General features: G+C 36.2%; 1 protein-coding gene and 1 long non-coding RNA gene across 3 annotated transcripts in view; one reads left to right on the top strand and one right to left on the bottom strand.

Moving 5' to 3' along the window:
- GLRA3 (glycine receptor alpha 3) overlaps positions 1-24621 on the top strand; it is a 195670-nt gene that overhangs the window by 151864 nt on the left and 19185 nt on the right. The window contains exons 7-9 of one of the 2 annotated variants that reach the window (XM_036092327.2): positions 1257-1471; positions 19295-19438; positions 21691-21735. In XM_036092327.2, coding sequence (XP_035948220.1) covers positions 1257-1471; positions 19295-19438; positions 21691-21735 — 404 coding nt within the window. The remainder of the gene's footprint in view (positions 1-1256; positions 1472-19294; positions 19439-21690; positions 21736-24621) is intronic. The other variant, XM_036092328.2, reaches the window with a different exon arrangement.
- Positions 1-24621, bottom strand: part of LOC144381396 (uncharacterized) — a 69633-nt gene that overhangs the window by 36720 nt on the left and 8292 nt on the right. The window lies entirely within an intron of this gene.

Below are 24621 nucleotides of genomic sequence, written 5' to 3'. Positions count from 1 at the left end.
CCATCCCTTTATCCAGTGGCTGTGCTCATGAATCACGGTAGCACGTGGCTCAAGCCACAAGCCTGGAAGTTTTGCACTGAAACCTATCTAAAAATACACTAGCAAGTTTCCTGGATGTGCTCTTTGATTCTCTTTCACAATTGGATTAGAGAATGTCACCTAAAAAAAAGATCAGCATGTTAATTCACTGACCTTATCTTTCTTAACATAGTTAGAATAAGGAGAGAATAAAACCAAGATTTTGGTTGTTCAGATAAACAATTATTTTAAGGAGAGATACCATGGTCATGGGAGTAGGGAGTATAATCAGAGGATAAGCAGAGATATCAACAAAATGGTTAATTAAGACATAATTTATTCCTCTATTAATTACTTACCATAATAGAGACACAGGACATGAATATATAGAACATATATATCTCAGGTTTTTTATTAGTAAGTGCATTTTTAAATTATGTTCAAATTTATTGATAGAGAATAACATGTTTTGCTCTTTTTTGCATTAATAGTTTCCAAATTATTAATGCATAAATTAACTTACATAAATTACATTTAAGGAATTATTTGTCTTCAGTTGAATTTATCCTTTAGCACTTACTTTAAAACAAATATAAAGGCCTCTGGAACAAATAGCACCTGGCTCTCAATAAGTACTAAAAGGTACTGGGCGACAGAATCAATGAGTAAGGAAGGTCTTTATATAGTAGATATGCATTTCTCCTATCTCAGAAACAGTTGCTGGAATCAAGTGAAATGATCTATCTTTGAGTACTTTCAAAGTATGAAACGCTAACCAAATGTGAAGTAATAATTTTTTTTTAAATTTATTTATTTGTCAGAGAGAGAAAGAGAGAGAGAGGGAACACAAGCAGGGGGAGTGGCAGGCAGAGGCAGAGGGAGAAGCAGACTCCCCGCTGAGCAAGGAGCCGGATGTGGGACTCGATCCCAGGACCCTGGGATCATGACCTGAGCTGAAGGCAGAGGCTTAACCGACTGAGCCACCCAGGCATCCCCAAATGTGAAGTAATAAGATGACATACTATTTCCTGGAAAGTGTACTCTCGTGTTGCTTCCAGATGCCAGCAGAAAAATAAGAAAAATATTTTGCAGAAACCAATTTGTATATGTGATTTAGGATCCCTTTACATTGTAATGGAAAATTTTAGGACAAAATATGGGGAAAAAAAATGTGACATTTGATGTCATCACAAAGACCTATTTTTACCAATTGCTGCATTTATTTTACAACCAATTAGGAAAATTTACATGTATAGAAGTGCGATTCCATCTTGAACGACAAATGGGATACTACCTGATCCAGATGTACATTCCCAGTCTCCTGATCGTTATTCTATCCTGGGTTTCATTCTGGATCAATATGGATGCTGCGCCAGCAAGGGTAGCCTTGGGAATAACTACTGTGCTGACTATGACCACACAGAGCTCAGGATCGCGAGCCTCCTTACCAAAGGTAAGTGCACCAAAGGGACATGCACATATATTTGCACAAATATTTATAGATATATAATATTTTTACATAGAAAATTCACATATATGTAATTATCAACTTTTGTCATATTGTATGGATGCACTGTAGTAATATACTTACTATTAGGACTAACACAATAATGAACATTTATATGATGAATGTTATTTATATTCATGAATATATATGTGTGTGTGTATAGCTTTACATATATTTTGCTTTTTTTCCTTAGTATCAATTCTTAGAACTGGAGTCACTACACTGATGGCTGTATGTATTGATATGTATTGCCAAATATCCCTCCAGAAAAATTTACAGCAGTTACACTCCCACAAATATTATATGAGGGTGTCCATAGTACTGTATATAGCACTTATTATTTTTGTGTTTGTTTTTCTTTCCCTTTTTGGCTTTTAAGTTGCCATAGGTCAATAAAAAGGAAAGTTTATCTAATATCATGATTTTAGTCCATGTGGATCTGCCAGAATTAAAATAAACTGTTCTCTCTATGAGGTTTGTAAAAAGCCCCAATATTTCTTTTTAAAACATATGCTGAAATAAAACATAGGAAACTCTTTTAATCCATTTAGCAAATAGCAATAGAAAATTCTTTTCCTCTCCTAAATGACTTCTAAAAAAAATTCCTACTATCCAAATTAAGTAATCCTGTCTAGCTTCCAACAACCTTCACTATTATTTTCATTACAATGATGTAGATGTAGTAAAATTATATTAACTTTTCTTGTGCATTTGATGCTATCTACCTGTAATGCCAAGCAAATTATAAATCTATTGTCATGGCTTCCTTAACTCTTACCATGAATTGCATTGTATGACTCAATTTATTAGATTAAAATACCTAAATAAATAAAAGTTGATGGCAGGACATTTTATCACTAAAAAAGTTACTTCAAATAGGAAGACTTGATCTTTAACAATGCTCACACTGCCTAGATAAAATCTAATGGCTGTCTTGCAAAATAAGGTCTACTTTTATTAATACTTAATTGAATTTTCAAAATGATCCATATCAACTAGTGTTTTATAAAATATTATTCAAGTGAAAATTACAGATCTGCTTATAAGATTAAACTAATAAGTCTCAATGCCTATTTATATATGTATAAATGTCTCAAGGACTCTGAGTAATAGTTGAAGTCCCATAGTCAATTTGTAAAGGAAATTGCCAGTTTACTCATTGATTTTCTTCAAATGCTAAACAGAAATGAAAGCTCATTCTTCTGTAAGTTGTCAACAAAAGAAGAGAACAATATGCTCCGTTTCAGAAAACTACAGCTTCTATGAGACACAGTATAAAGACATTTGAATAAAAACATTAAGGCAGAATTGGAGAGTATGGAGATCAGAGTGGAAGAAGCAGAAATAAAGAAAGCAACAAATTAAAAAAACAAAAACAAAAACAAAATTAAAACACAAGTTTTTGTTTTTGTTTTTTAAAGGAAAGAAAATCTTGGGATGGCTTCATTTTCTTAAGACATAGGAAAACATTTTTAAAAATCTTTAATTTCACTGTGATCTCAGGGAAGGAATAAATTTTCAACCATGAGCTCAATTATATACATAAATGCACACAAAACCTCTACATCTCTCCAGACATAGAGACAATGACCTCTAGAAATGTGATAACAGATTTATTTCCGACCCACAAAAATAACTGATTAACAAAATGATATCTTAAGAGAGAGTGACAATATCATTTTAGGTTTTTTTTTTAAGATTTTTTACTTATTCATTTAAGAGAGAGAGAGAGAGAGAGATCATAAGCAGGGGGAGAGGCAGAGGGAGAGGGAGAAGTAGACTCCCCACTGAGCTGGGAGACCAACGTGGGACTCGATCCCAGGACTTGGAGATCGTGATCTGAGCCAGAGGCAGATGCCTAACCATCCAAGCCAGGTTTTGTGATAGTTAGGGAATGGGAGGTTGAGCATATTCAGCTACCTACATTAAAATTCAGGAAGGCGGACATTGAAGACCCAGGATAAACAACAAGAGTTAATCTATTGGGAAGAATAATTCCAAAAAGTAGAAAATCTCTTGAAAAATGCAATTCTGATTCTGTGATTTGGGGGGGCTAGAAAGGCAAGAGGCAAGGGCCCACACTTGCCTTTAGGAACAGATGGCTAAATCATACACCTTAAGACCTGATATATTCTCAACCTCACAAAAGAACCCTCGGATGCCTGAAAGTCTTGCCGCTGAAATATCCACCATTCTCTTACTGACAAAATCTAGGAAGTAGGAAAACAAAATTAAATTCAGGAAATGAAGAGGATTATCAGACAGAGGAGGAAGAAACAATAAAGCACTAATTTATTATAATTGCTTAGTATTTTGTCCAGGCTGTGTGCCAATGCATCTCCTGCGGATACGAAGGAGTTTGGAAATCAGTCAAGTAAGACTCAGGGTAGAAAATCTCAAAAGATATACCTTAGCCAGCACCTTGAGAACTACAGAGATCAGATTCCTCTCTGATATTTCCTGTTGCATTGTCCTCTACAGTGTCATAATAAATCAAGCATGTAACGGCCCAAAGCAAGAAGATTCCTGTGATTCATCTCTTGGAACATGGAGCTATTTGGTGTTTCTGTGGTGCTTGCATTAGGTGACCAGAAGGGGGTAACAATACAGTCTATTGCCAGCAATTTTTCTAAGTTGTATAATGTTAGGGACATTCCCTAACACTGTGCTTGGAGAAGAATGAGTGAGAAAAAATGGTGATGATCATGGAGCCATGTCAATGGAGGGTTTTATAAACCTTGATAAAGATCAGGTTTATTTTGAGTAGATTTTGGAAGGATTTTAATGAGAAGAGTAATCATTCTGACTTTTATTTGAAGATCAGATAGAAGGGGGAGGGAATGTGGAAGCATAGAAACTGCCAAGCAAACTATTGTAGTCTAGAGCAGATGATGGTCGGGCTAGATTCGTAACAGTAGAGGTGGAGAGTAGGAGATGGATTTAGAAAGAGGTGGGTGTTTTAAAGAAAATGCATTTGGAAGTGAAAAAGACAGGATTTGCTCATGAACTGGACCTTGAGGAGTAAGGGAAAAGCAGGAGTCGATGGCAGCATTCAGGTAACTGGGCAAGTAGTGGTAATAGTTAATTAATGAGGAAGATTGGGGGAGGTAACTAATCTATGGTTGAACATGTTAACTTTGAGATGTTTATAAGACAGCCACATGGGATTGTCAAAAAGTCAGAACCTGGGGCGCCTGGATGGCTCAGTCAGTTAAGTGGCTGCCTTCGGCTCAGGTCATGATCCCAGGGTCCTGGGATCAAACCCTGAGTCGGGCTCCCTGCTCAGCGAGAGCCTGCTTCTCCCTCTCCCTCTGTCTGCCGCTCTGCCTACTTGTGCTCTCTCTGTCTCTCTGTCAAATAAATAAATAAAATGTTAAAAAAAAAAAGTCAGAACTTCCAAAGTTCTGACAGGGGACACTCAGGCCTCAGATTTCAGGGAGTAAAACCATAGATGGATAAGGAAGCAGAATAGAGATGATTTTTCTAAGAATGAAAGAAAGCCGAGAAAGAAGGGAAAAAAGATGTATTTGTGGTTGGCCCTCCTCCTCCAGTTGGAAATGGACCTGAATATTCAAAGTCTTCTCTCTCCTTCCTTTTCCCACAACCATCTCCCACCCCCGCCCCCCACACACAGAATAAGTTAGACAGTTGAATTAAAGGCAAGACCCACTCACCCTAAACCTTTACTCTCAAACTCTTGAGATCTCAACATTCTGTGATTTTTATTTTTATTTTTTTTAGATGTGGAAAAGCAATCCTCTCTGGGAGACTTAGGTTTAATCAGGGGTGAAAGAGAGGATAATAATAATCATTTAATTATTTTTGAGTATACATTTGATTTATACTAATACCTAGTTAAAATCTTGTCATTGAGAGAATTATATTTTTTATTAAGTATAGAAATGGGTCAGAATACAGAAAATCAGTAGAAGGAATAAAATATAATTTTAATTTGGAAGCTATGGGTTCTAGCAAGACTCCACACCAGGGAACTCTGGGAAGATCTCAGTTATGCAGCATTATGATATATACTTTACCGTTCGTTTCCCAAAGAGCAGTTATGTCTTATTGGAGACCTACTCCATTCATTCTCTTTCACAGGGACCAGCTAAGGTCCAGCTTTTTTTTTTTTTTAAGGTCCAGCTTTTTATATGTTTTTTGTTTCGTATCATCTGCTGAAGTACACAAATATCACCATGTACACACTAGTTTAGTTTTAAAAATGAGTTTCAAATCTATTGTCATACCAGAGATCTTTGAACATAGTATGTTAAACAGACAGATGTGTGTGTACACACCCCCCCCCCACACACACACCCAGACACAAGCTTGGCAGGGGCCAGAGAATCTCTAGATTCCAAGTTCATCCAAACCCCAGCTCTTTTTCTTGTTGTTGTTAAGATTTATTTATTTATTTATTTAAGAGAAAGAGAGCAGGTGTGTGCCTGAGCTGGGGGTCAGGGGTGGGGTGGGGAGGGGAGCAGAGGGAGAGGGACAAGCAGACTCCATGCTAAGCATGGAGCCCGATGTGGGGCTCAATCTTACAACCCTGAGATCATGACCTGAGCTGCAACCAAGAGTCAGGTGCTTAGTGGACTGAGCCACCCAGGTGCCCCCAAACCCTAGGTCTTAACACAATAGAGTCTTGGGGCCCAGGATTGTTTCAGTATAGTTAGGTTGCACTTATTCTGCATAACAAATAATCCCAAGTCTCAATGGTTTACCACATTTATTTTTGCTCATAGGCCTGTGAGTTGCCTGACTCTTCCAGGTCTGTCTGAGATTGGCTGATTTGGATGGGCTTAGGTCGAGGCTGTGGAGTAGGCGCACGTCTGTTCCCAGCCATGTGGAACTGTAGGTAGAGTAGCATACTCTTTTCATGGAGGAACGCAGGAAAATAGGAAGGCAAGCAGAAGCATGCAATGCTTTTGCTCGGAATTAGCACACAGTCACTTTGGTTATTTTCTAAGTCTTCCCAAGTCTCACAACCAAACCCAAAGTCAAGGGGGTGGGGGCGAGTGTACTCCACCCACAGGGTAGCTTTGGAGTGGAAAGGAGAAACAAAGGACTGTCAACAAATAATCTTATCTACCTCAGGGACAATGATTTGTTAAAACTTTCTGTCTCCGTTCCTAGAGCAGACTCTGTCATATTAGTAAAAACTCAAGAAAACAAGAGAAGAAAAAGGAATGGAGAGAGGAAAGATGGAGGGATTCCTGGAAAGTTCTATGTGAATTTCTCCTACTCTGCCCCCACCACTATGGCCATCTCATTTGGAGCAGAGCTAGAAAATAAGAAACACTTGAAATTTCAAATGTGGATAATCAATTAAATATTTCACAGAAGCTCAGAAGCCTGTAGGCTATGAAAATCTCAAATTCTGCACCAAAAGCTGTTTATCTTGAATAATTTCTTTTGACTTTTTTTCCCCATTCGGTTTGTCTGTGAAACCCATCGAATAGATTTTTGAGAGAACAAAAGATCTTTTACATATTTCTATCCTCATGTAACTAAATCAGTACATGAGTAAATATCATGCAGATATTTAAAGATAAGAACTTTTAAATATTTACTTAGTACTTAGTCCAAACTTGAAAAGCAAAAAAGTCTGTCTTTTTTTTCATATCTTTCTAAGAGAATGTAAAAGCTCAATTGAGTTACTCTTGTATAGAACCGTATTTTCCCCCTGAAAATCACCAGATTAATGAAAAAAAATTAAATGTTGTATGTGTCTACCTTATAGTATAATGAAAACATTGGTTTTAGAAGATGTAACAAAGATAGCTTTTATATTAAGTTTTTACTCTTCCTAAAGACATCAATTATAGAAGTGATTGCAAATGTTAGAAAATATCAATTGAACTAATATATTTTTATTTGGATACCATGGTTGTGTGGGCACACAAAGATCTATATGTGAGATTACATTGAAAAGACAGGGATGTGAAGAAAACTGAAAGATCTATACTCACTATTGTGTTCTTATCTAATTAGTTCTCATTCTCAAAAAACAAACAAACAAACAAACAAAAACCCTGCAGTTTTAAAGGAGAGTAAGCTGTAAATGTCAGCAGTAATATAAATGAGGGGAGGGGACTGCATAGTAATCATATTAATATAGCAATAACTATTACTGTCAGTAATGTTTTGGTCCTTGCCATTTAAATGCAGCATTCTAATATTTATTCAAAATACAGTTAACTAAAATTACTTCAGTTACATTCAGTACAAATATGGTGCAAGTAGGTTCATTTTTAATGAATTTTAATAATCATATTTAACTTACAATACCTATTTGATGTGAGCAATATATTTAATTTTTAAAAAAATGTATTGAATATACTAATAGTTTGGTTTCATATTAGATTCACTTAGGAAACAGAGAAAAAGAAAAAAGTCTAGAAAGTGAAAGAATCATTTATTCGTTCCATTTTTTGTTAAAAATCACAGACTATAATGCATGTGAATGTCATCCAATTTTATTAGTGTTTTATCTATTATCTGTAAACAGGTAATTCCTAAACATAAGGTAGGTCCTATAATAGGAAGGGTAGAAATTGACAGATATCTCTGGTTCTACATTTAATGTTAGAACCTACATTTATTAGGCTTACTAGATCTCACTAGGCTGAAAACTAACAGTTATCAAGCATGTCCTTTGAAGGTGACATAGAGGCATAACCACGGCACAGATACTTAAATCTGATGGCACAATTAGGAAAAAGCATATAATCAAATCACAAAGTTTAATTTTAAAAAAAAATAGGATATAATACAATGGTTTTGGCATCAAACTAAATTTAAAAACAAAACAAGTATATGCTACTTTGAGACAATTTTACCTAAATAATGTCTGAAACTCCCTTTACTGCGTTCACATATATCCTAGAATCATACCACAAACCCTCCTGACAGATTAAAAATGGATGGAAAACTCCCCCTCACCCACGGAATAAAGAACGCCGTCCCAACATCAGTGTCCTTAAGCAACTAACAAGCTTTCTCTGTCTTTGTAATTCCTATTTGAAGTTGTCAATGAAGGTCTTGACCTCAGAGATAAAGGGATAAAGTAAGTATATGGTTAAAATAAAGATGATGTTATAGACATGCAAAGCCTCCAGTACAAAAATGTGGAGGAGAGAGAAGTCACAGAATTCAACCTTAACAGAGCAGTTAAAAAAGATAATATAGTAAGAAATCCCAGTAACTAATAGTATGCACCTAAGAAGTATTTGCTGCGATATCTAGATTTCATTTCATATAAATGGTAAACATCAGAGCCTTGTCCTGTAGAAGAGACGATGGTAAAATTCCCAGAATTGAAGCAGAAGTCAGAGATAACGAGATGAGCTTTCAAAATCCCTTAGCCTTTTTGGTTGTACTTTTCTCATCTGGTGACTGGAGGGATTGGCCAAGTCCATTACTTAGGAAAGCTACAGCTCTGTTCTCTTACGATTTCATCTCTTAAAATAAAAACTTTTATGTGGAAAATAAATACTGTGTTCAAAGTATCATTCATTCACTAAGGGTTACAAGGATCATAATCAGTATGAATGCGACATCGTAAGGACTCCGCTGTTGTGAGCAGCCCTCCGGGATGATAAATGTCCAACTCACAAAACCTTGTACTGTGTGATCCACTGCCTAGTGTTCCAAGAAGGCAGTCCTCCAGACAGCTTCTTTCACTTTTTCAACAGCCACTTCATTCTCCTTTAACACCTGTTTCTAAAACATTGTTTATTGTTTCCCTTGTCTCTCTCTCACTTTAGGTCTGGAAGGAAGCTCAAAATGATTTTGCGACTAATATTTTTTCCTAGACAAATTACAAAACACAAAGTTCTCATATATGTTTTACACTAGGGAGAAATGCAGGATTAAATATACTACAATCTGGATTTTACAAAACCAAGATTAAGGAATAGTCATTGTGATCTGAAATTAAATCCCCGGTGGGTGGGGGGGGGAAGCCGTAACACAAGCAGGAGATCTTCCAGCATATCTCAGAAGAAAAGCATCTAGTTGAATGCTTGAGTCATTTGTCCATTCCACAGCCAGAACTGCTCCTCACAGTTTCCTTTACATTTCTAAGGAACTGGGAGTATCCATCAGGATTGACTGTCATTAAAGGGAGAAAAATCATCCTGGTTGAAGGGCTATTTTAGCTAATCAAAAGCAATACTCTGTGATGTTTTGCTATGCCTCTTTCTCAAATAAAAAGCAAATTTAGATTGAGAAAAGAATTGATAAAATATTCACTTTCAAGTGGTTCCTGGAAAACCTACCTTCCTTTACTTCCCTAGAGGGCCAACATGTAGGTTTATATGAAATTTTGTGATGCCAACTCCTGGTTCTGGTTGAATCCACTCCTTATTCTTAAATTTAAGTTGTGCTCCTTGTAAATGCATTTTAAAATTCTATTTCTATAAGCTATTGACTAACAGTAGTCTGGGTTATAATTTATAATTTAATAAGTATAATTTACTATAAATAAGTAGTCTGGGTTATAATCTAATAAATATTTACCCACTAATGCATTTGTCATCGATGAGCTCTAGTGTGGGGCATTATCAGTCTCAGGAGGCAATTGTTTTAACCACATTTATGCAGGGTAAGGTAAAGGCATGTATCTTGCCAGACTTCTTGACTATACCATTTGGTGCCTTGCTTGTAATACAACTCACCCAGTGTACTTGTAAAGGAATGTATTCTGAAATTGTTGCTACTCAATAATCCTACCGAAAGCTAGCATAAAAGTAAATGTATTTATGAAGGATTGTCTGAGATAAATGCAACTCATCTCTTCCTCTTAATTAGAGAACACAAAAGCAAACGGCTTCAGAGGCCATAGGCACAAATAAATTACACCACAAAGTGTTCTGGTGTAGTTATTAAGGGGTGGAGATGAGCATTATGGTTAACTGGTGAGGTGAATTCCATACGCTGTAGCACAAGCGAACTCATTGCCATGCCTACGTTCGGCTTGCAGCCTGCCTGTCTCTACTCTCCACCAGCTGGTCAATCTATTATCTCTCTTAGATTAAGTTTGTGCTTCAGAATGCTACCTGGACTCTATTTATACCCCTTTACAATTGATGGTATTGAAATTTGACCTGACACTAAGGTTTGAAGAAATTTTTGGCTGAAGATCAAGGGAGGTTTGCACTTCTATGCCACACTTTAATTAATTAACAGCTTTTTTTTTTTTTTTTTTTTTAATAAAGCAGCGAGTTTTGCTCTTTAACAAAGCTGCTGTAGTCCTCTAGGAAGATATCATAAACAGTGATCAAATCATAATCCACACTGTCCGCAATCCTGTGCCTCTAGGAATCCGTGTTTCTGTTTCAAACATAAAAATAGTGGGAACCTTCCCACCCCTACTCCCTCTGCCACTCATGCTGGCTTTCTCTTCCTCCCAGGCACAGGGTAAGGTTGCGCCTCATCGTTCCGTGGTGGGGCGGACTGTGAGTAGTGCTGGCTCAGGAGTTTTGGGCACGGTGACCTATACCACTGCTAGCCCCAAGTATTTGTTAGCCAACATGAGAGCCGTCAGGGCCCAGTTTTCCTCGACTGTTGCCGCTGCCAGCGTTCCAGATAGTGATCGCCCTGTCAGCTGAGGTCAGTGAGAGTGACAGTGACAAGAGTCACCCTTTAACTCAAAGTGGACATGCCGTGTCCTTTACTGTTCTTTGTTTCAAGCCAGTGAGATTTCAGGACTGTTGGTTACTGTATGCTATCCTAGCTTGAATCCTCCTGGTGCCCACTTCCTTGCATCATTGGAAAGGTAGATGTATAGAAATTCATGCTTAGACGAACTCCCAGAACATGATTGCTTCCTAGAGTCAAGATAAATTTGATTCCGGTCTTTATCGGATGACTGATAATGATAAAATCCATATATATATATAATCATTATCATATATTTGGAATATATATACACATATATCCATATCTGGAATATATATATGTATGTGTATATATATGTATGTATATATATATATACATACATACATATCTACATTTGGAATACATATAGATACACATCTACATTTGGAATATGTTATATATAAATATATATATATATATATATATATATATAATTGGAACACAAAAAGCAGACTGTCTCTATTTTCTAATGATAACATTAAAAGTAGAATGAATGCATAATTTTTCTGGAAAAAATGGCATAAGAAGTCTATAGAACATAATGATGCTTATATTCCTCTCCTTACATTATGAAACATTTTTAGAATGAAAAAGACAAGGCCTTGCAGTAACCTAGCTCTGCATACTCAAATCATAATTCATCAAGCCGATGTCTTCTTAGATTATCACATGGCAAGTAGGCAGTGGTTTCCCAGCTCATGAAAACACTTCATTATAATTAATGTAAGAGAGTCGTCGAGGGGACTTTCATTGCATTTCAGAGGATAAAATGTTTTCCTAATCTAGTTTTGCTTCCTCAGAGCAACTAGTTTGTTTTTATGTGGCAAATACAATGCTCATGTCTCCTTTTCTACATTACCTAAGAATGTGTTTGCCAGATTTTAGGATCAGAAACAGCAAATAAAGAGGACTTTATGATATGTATTCTGCATACTGATTTTAGTCTTAACTATTAGATAAAAGTTAAAGAGGCTGGCATATTAAGATGCAGAGGACAGAAAGTAATAGTTAAATTTATGGGCTTTGGAGCCAGATGAGTTATATTCAAATCTAACTTTGCAACTTGGTAGCTGTCTTAATTGGTTCAGGCTCCTGTAACAGAAGACCATAGAATAGGTGACTTGAAGACCACAGATATTTATTCTCACAATTCTGGAACCTGAGAAGTCCTGCCAAGTCCAAGACATTGGCAGATTCAGTGTCTGGTGAGAGCCTTCCTCCTGGTTCATAGATGGTGATCCTCTAGCCGTGTCCCCTCATGGTAGAGGGACAAAGGAGTTCTCTGGGACCCTTTCTCCAAGGGCACTAACATCATTCATGAGGACTCTACCCTGACAATCTGATCATCTTCCAAAGGCCCCACCTCCTAATACCATCCCCTTGGGGGTTAGATTCCAACATCTGAATTTTGGAAGGACATATTCAGTCCATAACAGTCGCTATGTGACAAGTTATTTTACTTAAGCAAGCTCTTTTATTGTGCCTAAATCTCATCTTTAAAATGGGGATAGTTTCCTCAGTGATTGTGAGGATTAAAAGTGTTATTTTTAGACAACTACTAAGAAGACTCAGTAGTTCCATGGATACTACCAAGGGCATTTCCTAACATGTTAATTATTATAATTATTTCTCTAATAATAAATGGCCAGTGATTTGAAGTCGTTCTACGTGACTCAATCAATTCAACATGACCTGAGAGCACATAGTATGACGAACAGTCTAGGTCCTAGAAATATCAAGATGGGAAAGACTTGGCCTTTGTCTCAGCTCATCGGATATATTAGCCTAAAAAGAGAAAGATACATAAATGGATCGTGTCAGTGCAGTGGAGCAAGGTCAACAATGAGATGAATTATTTCGTGTTTGCTTAGACACAGTTTGTTAAAACAGCAGTATAGATATTTCACTTTGAAATCTTCAAGAACATATTCATTTTTGTATCACCTTAACCAAAGTTTTTGAAAAATAGAAAGCACTTAGGGATTGTGGAGTAGAATAGTTAATTGAAGGTGGGACATTCAAGTGTTGCTATCCAGCAGTCATCTTGTAAGACCTGCTTACAAATAAATATAATTACAATTGTAGTGAGTGACCTGGGAAAAGGTTTCTATGAGGAAAGGGGAGGTAGGAAGGTGAGAAAGGCTGTCCTGGCATTTGGAGAAGGTTCCCTAATAATGTGTTGTCTAAGCTGAGACCTGAAGGACAAATGGCAGTTACCCAAAAGAAGGAGTTTTCCAGACAGAAATAACAGGGAATACAACCTGCTATCAATTGCTTGTCAGTTGCTTTCAGGTTCCAAAAAATAAAAGAAGGGAAGAATAGTTAATATAATAAGCAAGTAAGAAAGTGGCATAAGATGGTAATTATCATATCTTCAGAGGCCTTCACTGACCCTCCTCATCTAACATAGCCCCCTTCACCCTGTCCAACTCTTCCCATTACCCCATTGTGGTTTCTCTGTTGCACTTCTTTTAAATTACCTTTGTGTTTTTATTGTATGTTTTCCCCAAATTCAATGTAAGTTCCATTAAAGATGGATCTTATTTATCTTACTCATCTCCATAACTAAAACACTAAGAACCAAACTTGGGTACATCAATGGTGTTCAATGAATGAGACAAAAAAAAAAAGAAAGATTGAATGCCTGTAGTAAGAGAAGTAAGCTGGAGGCCAACCATGTAGGGCTTTATACACTATAAAACAGACTTGAGACTTTCAATTAATTGAAAGCAAATGAAGAGTTTTAAGTGGAAGGATTTTAAAATAATCATTTATTGTTGTGTCAAGGATAGATTTGAGGGACTGAAGAACAGATCATTGTGGTTGAGATCACTGGGATGGCAGTAGGAAGGATGGAAAATAGAAAATGATAAATTTGAGAAATAGCAAGAAAGTATAATTAACAGGTGCGTCTTTGATATGAGAGAATGAGAGGACTCCTAGTGTGGGGGTGAACAACTGCAAACACAGTGTAACCTTTCAATGAAGAGAAGGAGGAAGCAGTTATGTTAGTTTGTTGTTTGTCTGGTGGAGCCTGGTAGAGATTCATAACTTTCATTTTTAGTTAGAGTAAATTTGAGGTGTGTGAAACATCCAAAAGGTGCAGTCAAGTAAGAACCTGGCTAGAGAAGGGTCAAATCAGCAAAGAGAGATTTGGAGGCCATAAGCACAGAGGAGAAATTGAATCCATGGTAATAGATGAAGTTGACTCATGAGAAGCTTCACAGTTAGAATAGAAGAGTGCTTGGACTGTATCCCTGAGGAACTCAGGATGAGGAGGAAGGGCCCACAAAGCAGAGTGTGGTAGACCTGAGGGAGGGAAACCTGAAGAACCTGGGTCACGGGAGCCATGGGAAGAGCAAGCTCCAAGAAAGAAGCAGTCTTCAATATGGTGGCTTTGAACAGGTCTCTAGTACAAAGGTCCCCCTGACTGGTGCATCTAACTAATAAATGTTTAGGTTTTATTTTCTCATACTTTTGTATTCAGGGAGTAATACTGAGGAGAGATTGTTGCTTAAAATTGAATCAGAGTTCCAACAGCACATTGGACTATGGGACTGTTGAAATGGTAGTCCAGAGGAATGAACCAGATTGGAGTGAGAATGCCCCAAGGAATAGCAACCAGTAGGGGATGGAAAAAAAAGGTGATAAATCTGAAACACATGGGGTGTGTTGTATGTCACGAATATGTTGGGCATGGGCTGGAGTAAGAACCGCTGTTCATATTTTAGTTATTAGCCCTAGAGTTCCAAACCTCCCAGGTCCCAAGTTTGCTGCATTTGGATGGGCAATGAGGGTGGAGGAGGAGAAAAAGAGTTGAATTTGGTGAAGAAGGTCAGAGAAGAAGATGAGGAAAGTAGGCCCTTTAGGCTCAACACTCGGGAGTTGTTCACAATTAGCAGAACCCTAACAGGCATAAATGATGTTTGCATATCTCTGTTGTCATTGAAGACATTCATTGGATTAACATGGAAATTAAATTTCTGATTTATCTCCGGTTCATGTCATTATAGATTCAGGTTGTTAAAGAATGAGCACATACTTTATGAGTAATATTCTTCCAGGAATGTTGTAGCTTGAGACAGCGCTTTTGAAATCTGTATTTTATCTTTTGGGACAGTATGTATTTGAGGGCAGCCAAAGATTTTTGGCATAACTGCAGAACTTATGAGGTTTAAATCTATATTTTATAAACAATTGGACACTTAGCAAGCACTGGAATAAAATGAGGGCATACCTGTCTTTGCTCAGTAGAGGTCATTCTGATAAACAGAAGTCACATTTAAAATAAGTGGAGGAGATGCAGAGGGCTCCTTTGTTGACATATTTCATATGTAAGTTGACACCGTTGGAAGTGTCAAGAAATGGCCTCTTTTTAAAAGAGAATTAATCCAACCCAAGGTATGAACAGAGCATCACTTCAAAAGTGAATCTCCACATGAATCATCATCTGTGATTCATTCTTCCCCTGTATTTTAACATTGTACACCTTAGTTTATCTGCCCATTTATTTAGCAAATATGTACACACATGCCAAACAGTATTGTGGTGGTGAACAACTCAGAGATGACATCTGCCCTCAAAGAGTTCACAGTCTCAACAGAAAAAGAACAAGCATGAGCATTTACAAGATACTGTGTTCAGGTAAGCCCGCAAGTGCCGTGGGATTCTGAACCAGACTCGGGCAAAGTCGAGCCTGAGACCAAAAAGGCCAAATGAGAAGGGGGGAGAGAGGTTTGTCCTTTATTTATTGCTCTCCCCAACATAGATTTCCCCTGAAGAGTAAGCCACTTTCCCCCTTTTAAACCACAGCCTAAATTTGATCAAGATTTCCACAGGTTGATATTGACAAAAACACCACTAGATATTAAGAATGAATAGAGAGGAAAAAAAATACAGAATATACAAACAGCACAGAAACAGTCAAATTTCCAAAGTGTAAGGTTTTGATCCTTAAGATAACTGTGCATTGAGTCCAAAGAAGTAGTTAGTACATCTTTGCTTACATCTAGCCTCGAGTTCTGCTCTCCTCGACTTCTTGGGAAGGGACATTTGTTTCTATCAGTGGGGAAGCAAAGTTTTAGGTAATTGTCCATTTCCCAGGAAAAATTAAAAAAAAAATTATTTCACATAAATATCTTTCATTCTTAATCTCATTCCTGGCAAATGAGAGGATTTTTTTCCCCACATCTAACTGATGTGTCTAAGGTACCCAACAAAATGAACGGCTCTTGCTCATAGCACAAAAGGTTATGATTTTACCAGTATTGCTATCATGATATAACACTGTGTGTAATACAGACACATATACAATAAGAAAGGATACTAAAACTTACAGAAATTTTTCATCCTTAAGCAATTGACATATACAGCAACATTTGTCCAATTACATCCTCAAATCACTGCCCTGTTAAGCTGAGAGAAAAATTAAAGCAGTTTCTTAAAGTTTACTGAATTGTTCCTCCAAAGGTCTTCAGTCTGTATGAATCTGTTTCTAAGAAACAGGGACATATTTCTTCCTTTTATGCTTCTCTTTGTTCCACTTCTTTGTGGTTTTTTTCTCTTAAAAATAGTAGGAAAAATAATTCTCTGTTCTTTGTTTTTTCTTCTCTTTATCTTCTCTTCCTTATCTTTGACGAGGCAGAAAACAGCAAGACCCTGTGCTAACGAGGTAGTGAGGGTGAAGGAGGCTGGCTGGGGTTGGCAGGACCTGGGTCCATGGGTCAAGGAGGAGGTCAAGACCAAGGCGGCCAGTGGGGTCTTCCTGTGTGAAGCCAGAGCCAGTAAGGCATCTGGGGTTAATGGGGCTCAGGCTGGAGGTGACCAGCAGAATTAAGATATTAGTTACATACAGGAAGACTCTTTAAATATATGTTAAAGATAATGAGAGACAAGCTTGTCGCTGTCTGAGAAAGTGTTACATCGATCAAAAAGGTGAAAGCTAGAGTGAACCCTGTGGTAGTGAATTGGAATTATAGATGCCAGTGGGAATTCATGTTTTAAATATAGATAGATAAATGATACACAGAGAGGGGCGCCTGGGTGGCTCAGTTGGTTAAGCTTCTGACTCTTGATTTTGGCTCAGGCCATGATCTCATGGTCTGATATCGAGCCCACGTTGCACTCTGTGCTGGGCATGGAGCCTGCTTAAAATGCTTTCTCTCTCTCTCCCTCTGCCCCTCCTACCCCACCACTCTTGCTCTCTTTTTCTCTCTCAAGAAAAAAAAAAAGATGCACAGATAGATGATAAACAGATATGTTATATATATTATAATATATTGTATATATGCAGATATATAATATATGACATATTATATATATCAGTGATATATATATGTATAAATATATATATTAGTTATGGATGCGTGTGTGTATGTATGTATACAATTCCTAACTCTCTCTGCTAAGAGGGCCTAGAAATAGTGATACCCAGGAAACAACGAGCACACCCAGTGCCTAGATCCTCAGTTTCTAAAAGCCGTTCCTCACTAAAGAAATGATTCTAGGGGAAAGGAGAAAGAAAGAAAGAGAGAGAGAAAAAGAGAGAGAAAGGAAGAAAGGAAAGAAGGAAGGAAGGAAGGAACGAACGAAGGAAGGCCTTAATCAAGGACTGGAATAGGAAATTACAGATGAGTCGGCAATGCCTCGTGCCAGAAAGTAAGAAAGCCCCCAAATCATGAGGGAGACTTGCCAAAAGGATGCATGGCCTAACTTCTAGGGCCTGACCCAGTCTGTATAGTTAGTGTGAGCATCAAAATAGTGATGTTAATGCATTATAACCCATTAAACAAAATCATTATTATTATAAATGAATGCGGGAGACAGAAACTTTCCTTACTGTAGAATGCTAACTAATACATGTAGATGGAATTAGAAAACCCACATTTAGAAATCATAATTGTAATAATTGATTCAGGCAAAAGTCATCAGTGTCTAACGGATGAAAGTTTAAAGAGTAAGAAGATACTATGTAGTTTCAAATATCTCCACACAAGGGAAATTTATATCTTTATAGTAGAGAAACCTGGTAGACAACACCTTAACCAACTGATCAACGTTCAGTGCCTTCTGGTATGGTACACTGTGAAGAACGGGGCATCACTCTTCCTATTAAAATCCCATAATCTGAGTTTAAAATGAGGAAACATCAGATAAACCAAAAGTGGGAGACACTCAGAAAATATTTGGTCTACACTCATCGAAAATATCAAGGTCACAGAAGGCGAGAAAAAACTGACCAAAATATTCCACACTGAAGACTAAAGAGATATGATGCCAAAATGCAACACACAATTCTAGATTAAATCCTGGAACTGGTTCGAAAACTGTTTTTCTGCTAAAAAGGCCATCGTTGGGACAGTTGCTGAAATGAGAATGAGCTTTTAGGATTAGATGGTAGTATTTTATTAACGTCAATCTGATTTTATTGGTCATACTAGAGTTATGTAGGAGGAGATTGTCATTTTCTTTTAGACAATACACGTAAGTATTTCAGGGTAACAGGCCATCATGTCTGCAAATTATACTCAAATAGTTCAAGGGGAAAACATAAATGATAGAGATAGAGACAAATATAACATTTGGTCAAATGTTAACAACTGGGGAACTTGGGAGGGTTTTTTTGGTTTGTTTTTTATTTGTTTTTTATTTTTTTATTTTTTTACTGTTCTTGCAACATGTTTGTTAATATTAAAATTATTTCAAAATAAAAACATTTAGTGAAGCAAATATGGAACTAAAAGGTAAGTGGCATTATCTATATTTCAATGTTACTTCATACTTTTTTGAGCATTATCCTATACTACACTGAAGGTAAAATTACACTTAACTTATTTTTTCTTCATCATGTGTTTGGTCTTGTGTTTCATTGGACAACAATTTTTAACAAAATATACACAGGTTGTAATGTATGACTGATACACAAACTTGCAAAAATTAATTATTAAAAAATAAAAAAAAAGTTTATTAAGTTAAAAAAAGTCTTGGTCTTGTTGCTTTCTTTTTCCAGCTGATATAAATGGTACAATTTAGCATCAGACATTCGGTTTTGTTCTTGATGGACACAACAATATAACTCAATTTGCTCACTCTTTCTCTCTTTGCTAGGTTTCTTATGTCAAAGCTATTGACATTTGGATGGCAGTGTGCCTCCTTTTTGTGTTTTCAGCACTTCTGGAATATGCAGCTGTAAATTTTGTATCAAGACAACACAAAGAACTTCTGAGATTTCGACGAAAGAGAAAGAATAAGGTAGGCGATTAAATGCATCGGGTTCAGCGGGATACCAATTGTCACTGGAAAGTAAATTTGTTATATGTAATAGAGTGGTGCAGAGAGGAAGTGGAGTCTGAGAACCAAAGGATACAACTATTCCTTTGGTTTTGTCCAATCGAAACTGAAATTGTCAAAAATAGCTTCAGGGATAAAATGGTGACATCCAGTTCTACTTTATATAGCGTATCTATCGACATGAGAGCTTTATCAATCTCTTTCTAATGTACTTCCTGGAACAACACCATTTTTTGCTTCAATTAACAAAATATATCATTTCTTACTTGCAACGTGAGAGTGTTCCTGATGGTCTTACTTAACACATCATTGGATATAGCTATTAAAGTTGTTCCTTTTATCAAAGTAATTCCTTTCATTGTTTCCATAAAATATTACCTATTTGTTAATGCTATGATGTTCATGTAGAACTATGTGGTCTCTTGCTCATGCATACTTTCATGTTTTTAAGATATTTATTCTGAATCTCTATGGGAAACACAAGAAGGTGTTATTATTGCCTTGCTGTAACTGTTAAATGAAATCCAGAAGAAATTGTATTGAGAACATCATTAGGAGACCACAGGAAGTTGCAGAAGTAATCTCATAATTGAATTTGGATGTACAGAATGGAGTTGTTCCCCTCTATTAAGACTTGTAATGTTGTCTTTATATGCACATAAGCTCGATCAACCCCCTTTCCTCTTCTGGAAGGGAGAGTTTCTATTGACAAGCATATCTATCAGTTTACTTCTTTTAATGTGAATGTGCCAACTGACATTTAAAAGCAAATAGACTCATACGCATAGAGAAATGTCAAATTATGTAACAGGAGAAATTGTGGCCAGAATCCAGTGTATTGGAATATTTAAGTCAAAACACACTCAAATCTTAGAAATAATAGTCTGGTTCATATAGGATGCATTTTTAAGGATTTTGAAAGGATTTAATTTTTTTTTTTGAGGTTTCCTTGTAGTTTCTGAATTACTCGCTGCAATTTACATATTCATAAAATTGTTTAAAGCCCTAAGCCCATGATCTCTCAGTACTGAGCATTAAACATATTCTAAAGTAATAATGAATTCAGTCATGTCTAATTAACTCCCCCAAATCATAATAAATACCCAATTCACAGTAGCATGGAAGGAACATCGAGGACTGTGATACTCTGAGTAATACATGGGACAAAAACAGTGCCTGAGCTTTTATTTGATCAAATTGTTATGAAAATAAAGGCACATCATTTGTATATTGAAACATTTTAATAGGGAAATTTATTTTTCTCTATCTCTTTCTCCCCCCCACAGCCCCATCTACTGGTTTCCTTACACTTTTCTCCTTCTTTTTCTCGCTCTTTATTCCCCTTTTTTCTCCCTCCCTACTGTCTACCTGCTCCTCTTTCTTTTCATGACACTTGGCACTGGCTGAAACATTATCGCAGGACAAAAAATTCTATATCACAAGGGTAAAGCTCCTGTTTTCCTTTCCCTTAAATGACTGATAAAGACAACTTTTCTTTCTAATGTCATTAATCTGAAGTAAAGTAATACTTATTTCCCCTTCCCATTTTGGTTTGCTTTTTCACTTTTATTTTCCATTTCTCTACCTTTCTCCTCCTTCCTATACAATTTAGAATGTATCAACCAGGTGCTGGGAAGTATTAGGTATGTGATGTCCAAATGGGGGTAGAGAGCTCACTTTCCACACCCACCACACATCCAACAACAGACACAGCATCCAATGGGTAACATAATAGACTGTAAGTGTAGATGCTCAATTTTCGTTCTCCTTTTAAAAAAATTTATCCTACCAAAGCAGCTTTTGAGTTTCACTACTGGTAAGAATATCAGGATATATAATGAAGCCCATTATTCCTTAGCTCACAGAAAGATGACGAGATTAATTTTTCTAGTGAGTGGCTCTCTAGGGAAATATAGAAATGCAAAAAGAGTAATATCTTATTATTTTCTAATGACTAGTTGAAATATTCAAGGAGCAAATATTATAATTGAGATTTAGTGCAGGAAAATATAGGGTTTTTGTTTTGCTTTGTTCTTAGTTCATTTCATCCTTTGGGGGTTGGATACCTTGCATATGTGAAAATCGATTAATTGATACATATGTATGTGAAAATGATATATGCAATTAAAACCAATTGTGCAATTATATTTACTCATATATGACTTGATTCTCTGGTTTCTCAATCCCTCTTGGTCCACCTTACCTTCCCACAGACAGAAGCTTTTGCATTGGAGAAGTTTTACCGTTTCTCAGACACGGTAAATTCACTTTCTTAACTCTAAGTAGAGGAATGTGGTCATCAGTGAAAAAAGCAGAGAGCATATTCTGCACCCAGGCAGTGTTTGGTGGGGAAACACAGCCCCTTGCATATTTAAAGCCAAACAATGACCATCCCCCTTCAGCTAAGGATATTCTCTTTTTCAAACTCCGTTTGTCTTCCCTCACTCAGTAAAAAGATATTTAAATATTACCCTTTATCTAATCAGCTGAGTTATTTGATTGGTCAAAATGATCTTTAAATATATATAAACAAAAATAACGCATATAATCTTATAATAGTCTCCATGAAAGAAACAGTCATTTGTTTTGACAAAATTAGTTCCAAAAATTAATAGAAAATTTATTTGTACAAAGAAGTTCTAAATGCAGCCTTTCTTGTCAGAAAATAGAGACCTAAAAATAAGGCAAAAATAAAATACTTTGTCCAACCTATGTATTTTTAGAATCCCTTCTTAATGTTAAGAGAAGTTGAGAGTCTTTATAATAAATGAACAATTTTGGTTTTTGATAGCAGCATCCTTTGAAATGTTCAATTAAAAAGAGATCACAAGGTAGTCTATACTAGAGCGTGTTAGTCGTCGGACTTGGCCACCGTAATATAGCATTCAATGATTGCATTTAAACATACTCAAGCCAAGAATTGGGGCTGGGAAATCATAAACAGTCCAGTCTTTTAAACTAAATTTCTGGAATAAAGGGCATTTAAAAATACCTCCTCAGATGATTCTGCTGCACATCTTGGTTAAGAATAGATATAACCTTAGATAAACAGACCAGAAACATGTTACATTTATCTAATTGAAGGATTCAGGTATCTAGAGCCAGTATTATTTTAAAGCCCTTACTAAGTTTTCTTATAATATGTAATCATTCAACTAATTTTTCTTCTAAAATTGCATATTTGTTCCCAACATAGCTAGCCACTTCTTTACTTTTTCATCCCTGGCGGAAAAAAATCACTTGATCCAATTACTTTTACTTAATTATCTTAACTGTAAATTTTAAAAAATTTTAATTGCTTTGTATTTGCATAACACAAATAGCAGCTTTGGGAGAGAATATATTTAAATTTCTAGTAACTAAGTAGTTAATGCCTATAGGAGCTTTAGTATAAAAAATATATATGTAAGTATTGCCTTACAAAACAATGCACAAAGAAGTCTGATGAAAACTTAGGTTTACCTCAGCAACAATCAATCAATACTTACTTTTTAAGAAGAAACAATATGGTAATGCAAATACATTCATTAGAAATTTATGCATTCCATTTATTTTGTAATATTCCAATCATTATGCAAATTTGGGGTTGATCATTTTGCCTTTTTGAAAACTATTTTTCTCAACCTAACAACCCTCTGGGCTGACTGAATTCATCATTTAAAAAAAAAATATATGTATTTTGCTTAGAAACAGTCTGAGCAATCTAAATCTTTAAATCAACATAATCTAACTGAGTCTAAATGTTGGCCCAAAGCCTTTTATCTTCATGAGTACGGGTTTACATAGTTTTTCCAAGCACTCTAAGTTGGCAGAATAGGTAAAGTAAATAAAATAGCCTCAGTATAAAAAGTTTGTTACAACAGGGAACCTTACATTATTCCTAGGAAAGTTTTAACTTGGCTCAGTATTGGCTTAGAATTATATGGAATCTCTTATATCTGACCTTTTCTCTATTAAGGTACAAGTGGGTGAACCTTTGGTCTATTGTGAAAGAATACAAGTTTGCTCTTGTATCCAAATTTCCCCACCCCACACTGTCATAGGCTGCTGTGTGCTGATTACCCACCGCACCATGTCACAGATGCTTATCCCCACTGCCGTATATGTATGGGTGTATGCATGATATGGAAGTATTTTGGTCAGAAGTTGCTCTTCCCACGTGTGATATCATTACTTTAGTCCTGCGGGGTTATAAAGACGTGCCAAAATGTTTCTGAATATGTTATTTGTTGAGAGAAATGGCTGATACGGGGTTGCATTTCACGTAGCTTCTTCCGCATCACGGTGTAATGACGCAATGGTTTGCGAAGAGAAAGCATTCACACGTATTCTAGCGCCTCTATCTTCCTGCTTGTTATTGTATAGTCATTATTATTTACATACTCAGATGAAGTAAAGATGGGCCATTAGTTCTAGATTTGAGACACAACGGCCAAGTTTAGATTCTGCGAGGCACGATGGTTATCTTTTTAAGATTAAGATATCATTGACTGCATTTTGACTATCTGTACAAAACTTGTCTTTTTATTGACTTACGTGTTTACATGCTGTCTTACTTTAAAAATAACTCAAGGTAACTTCTGAGAATAACAAATGATTGTTTTTTCTGCCCTCTACAGTTTTCAGCTCTGTAGTCTATATATACAAATATATATGTATACTATTTTGAAGGGAGGAGGCTCCACAGACATTTGAAGGCAATGTGGCACCCATATATACTAAATTATTTAATAAAGTTTCCATTCTAGGTCAGTTTATGCTATATTCTGGCGTATAAGATATTCTTTCAGTAGGAAAACATTTCTTACAAATTTCCTACATTTCTGGGAAAAGTACTTTCAATAATTTCAAACTAAATTATATATGAGTGACTCTGATATACAGGGGTTTGAAATTTCATCCTCTCAAGTAAAACAAAAATTGTAAGAATTTAATGATTTCCTGCAAACAAATATTTAGAGATTTTGTTAAACACAGCTAATTCATAGAGCTACATCCCCTCTGAAATATCAGTTTAGGAAAATAGTATTCAACAAACTAATACAATCTCTACTTAATCTAATTTCACATGCATTATAGTGAATTACATCTCAAAGTTAACTAAAATGTATATAGTGCTTTTTACACATGTTGTCTATTTTTAA

This window comes from Halichoerus grypus, chromosome 3 (assembly GCF_964656455.1).
Source record: "Halichoerus grypus chromosome 3, mHalGry1.hap1.1, whole genome shotgun sequence".
Lineage (NCBI taxonomy): Eukaryota > Metazoa > Chordata > Mammalia > Carnivora > Phocidae > Halichoerus > Halichoerus grypus.
This window is presented reverse-complemented; position numbering and strand designations above follow the sequence as displayed.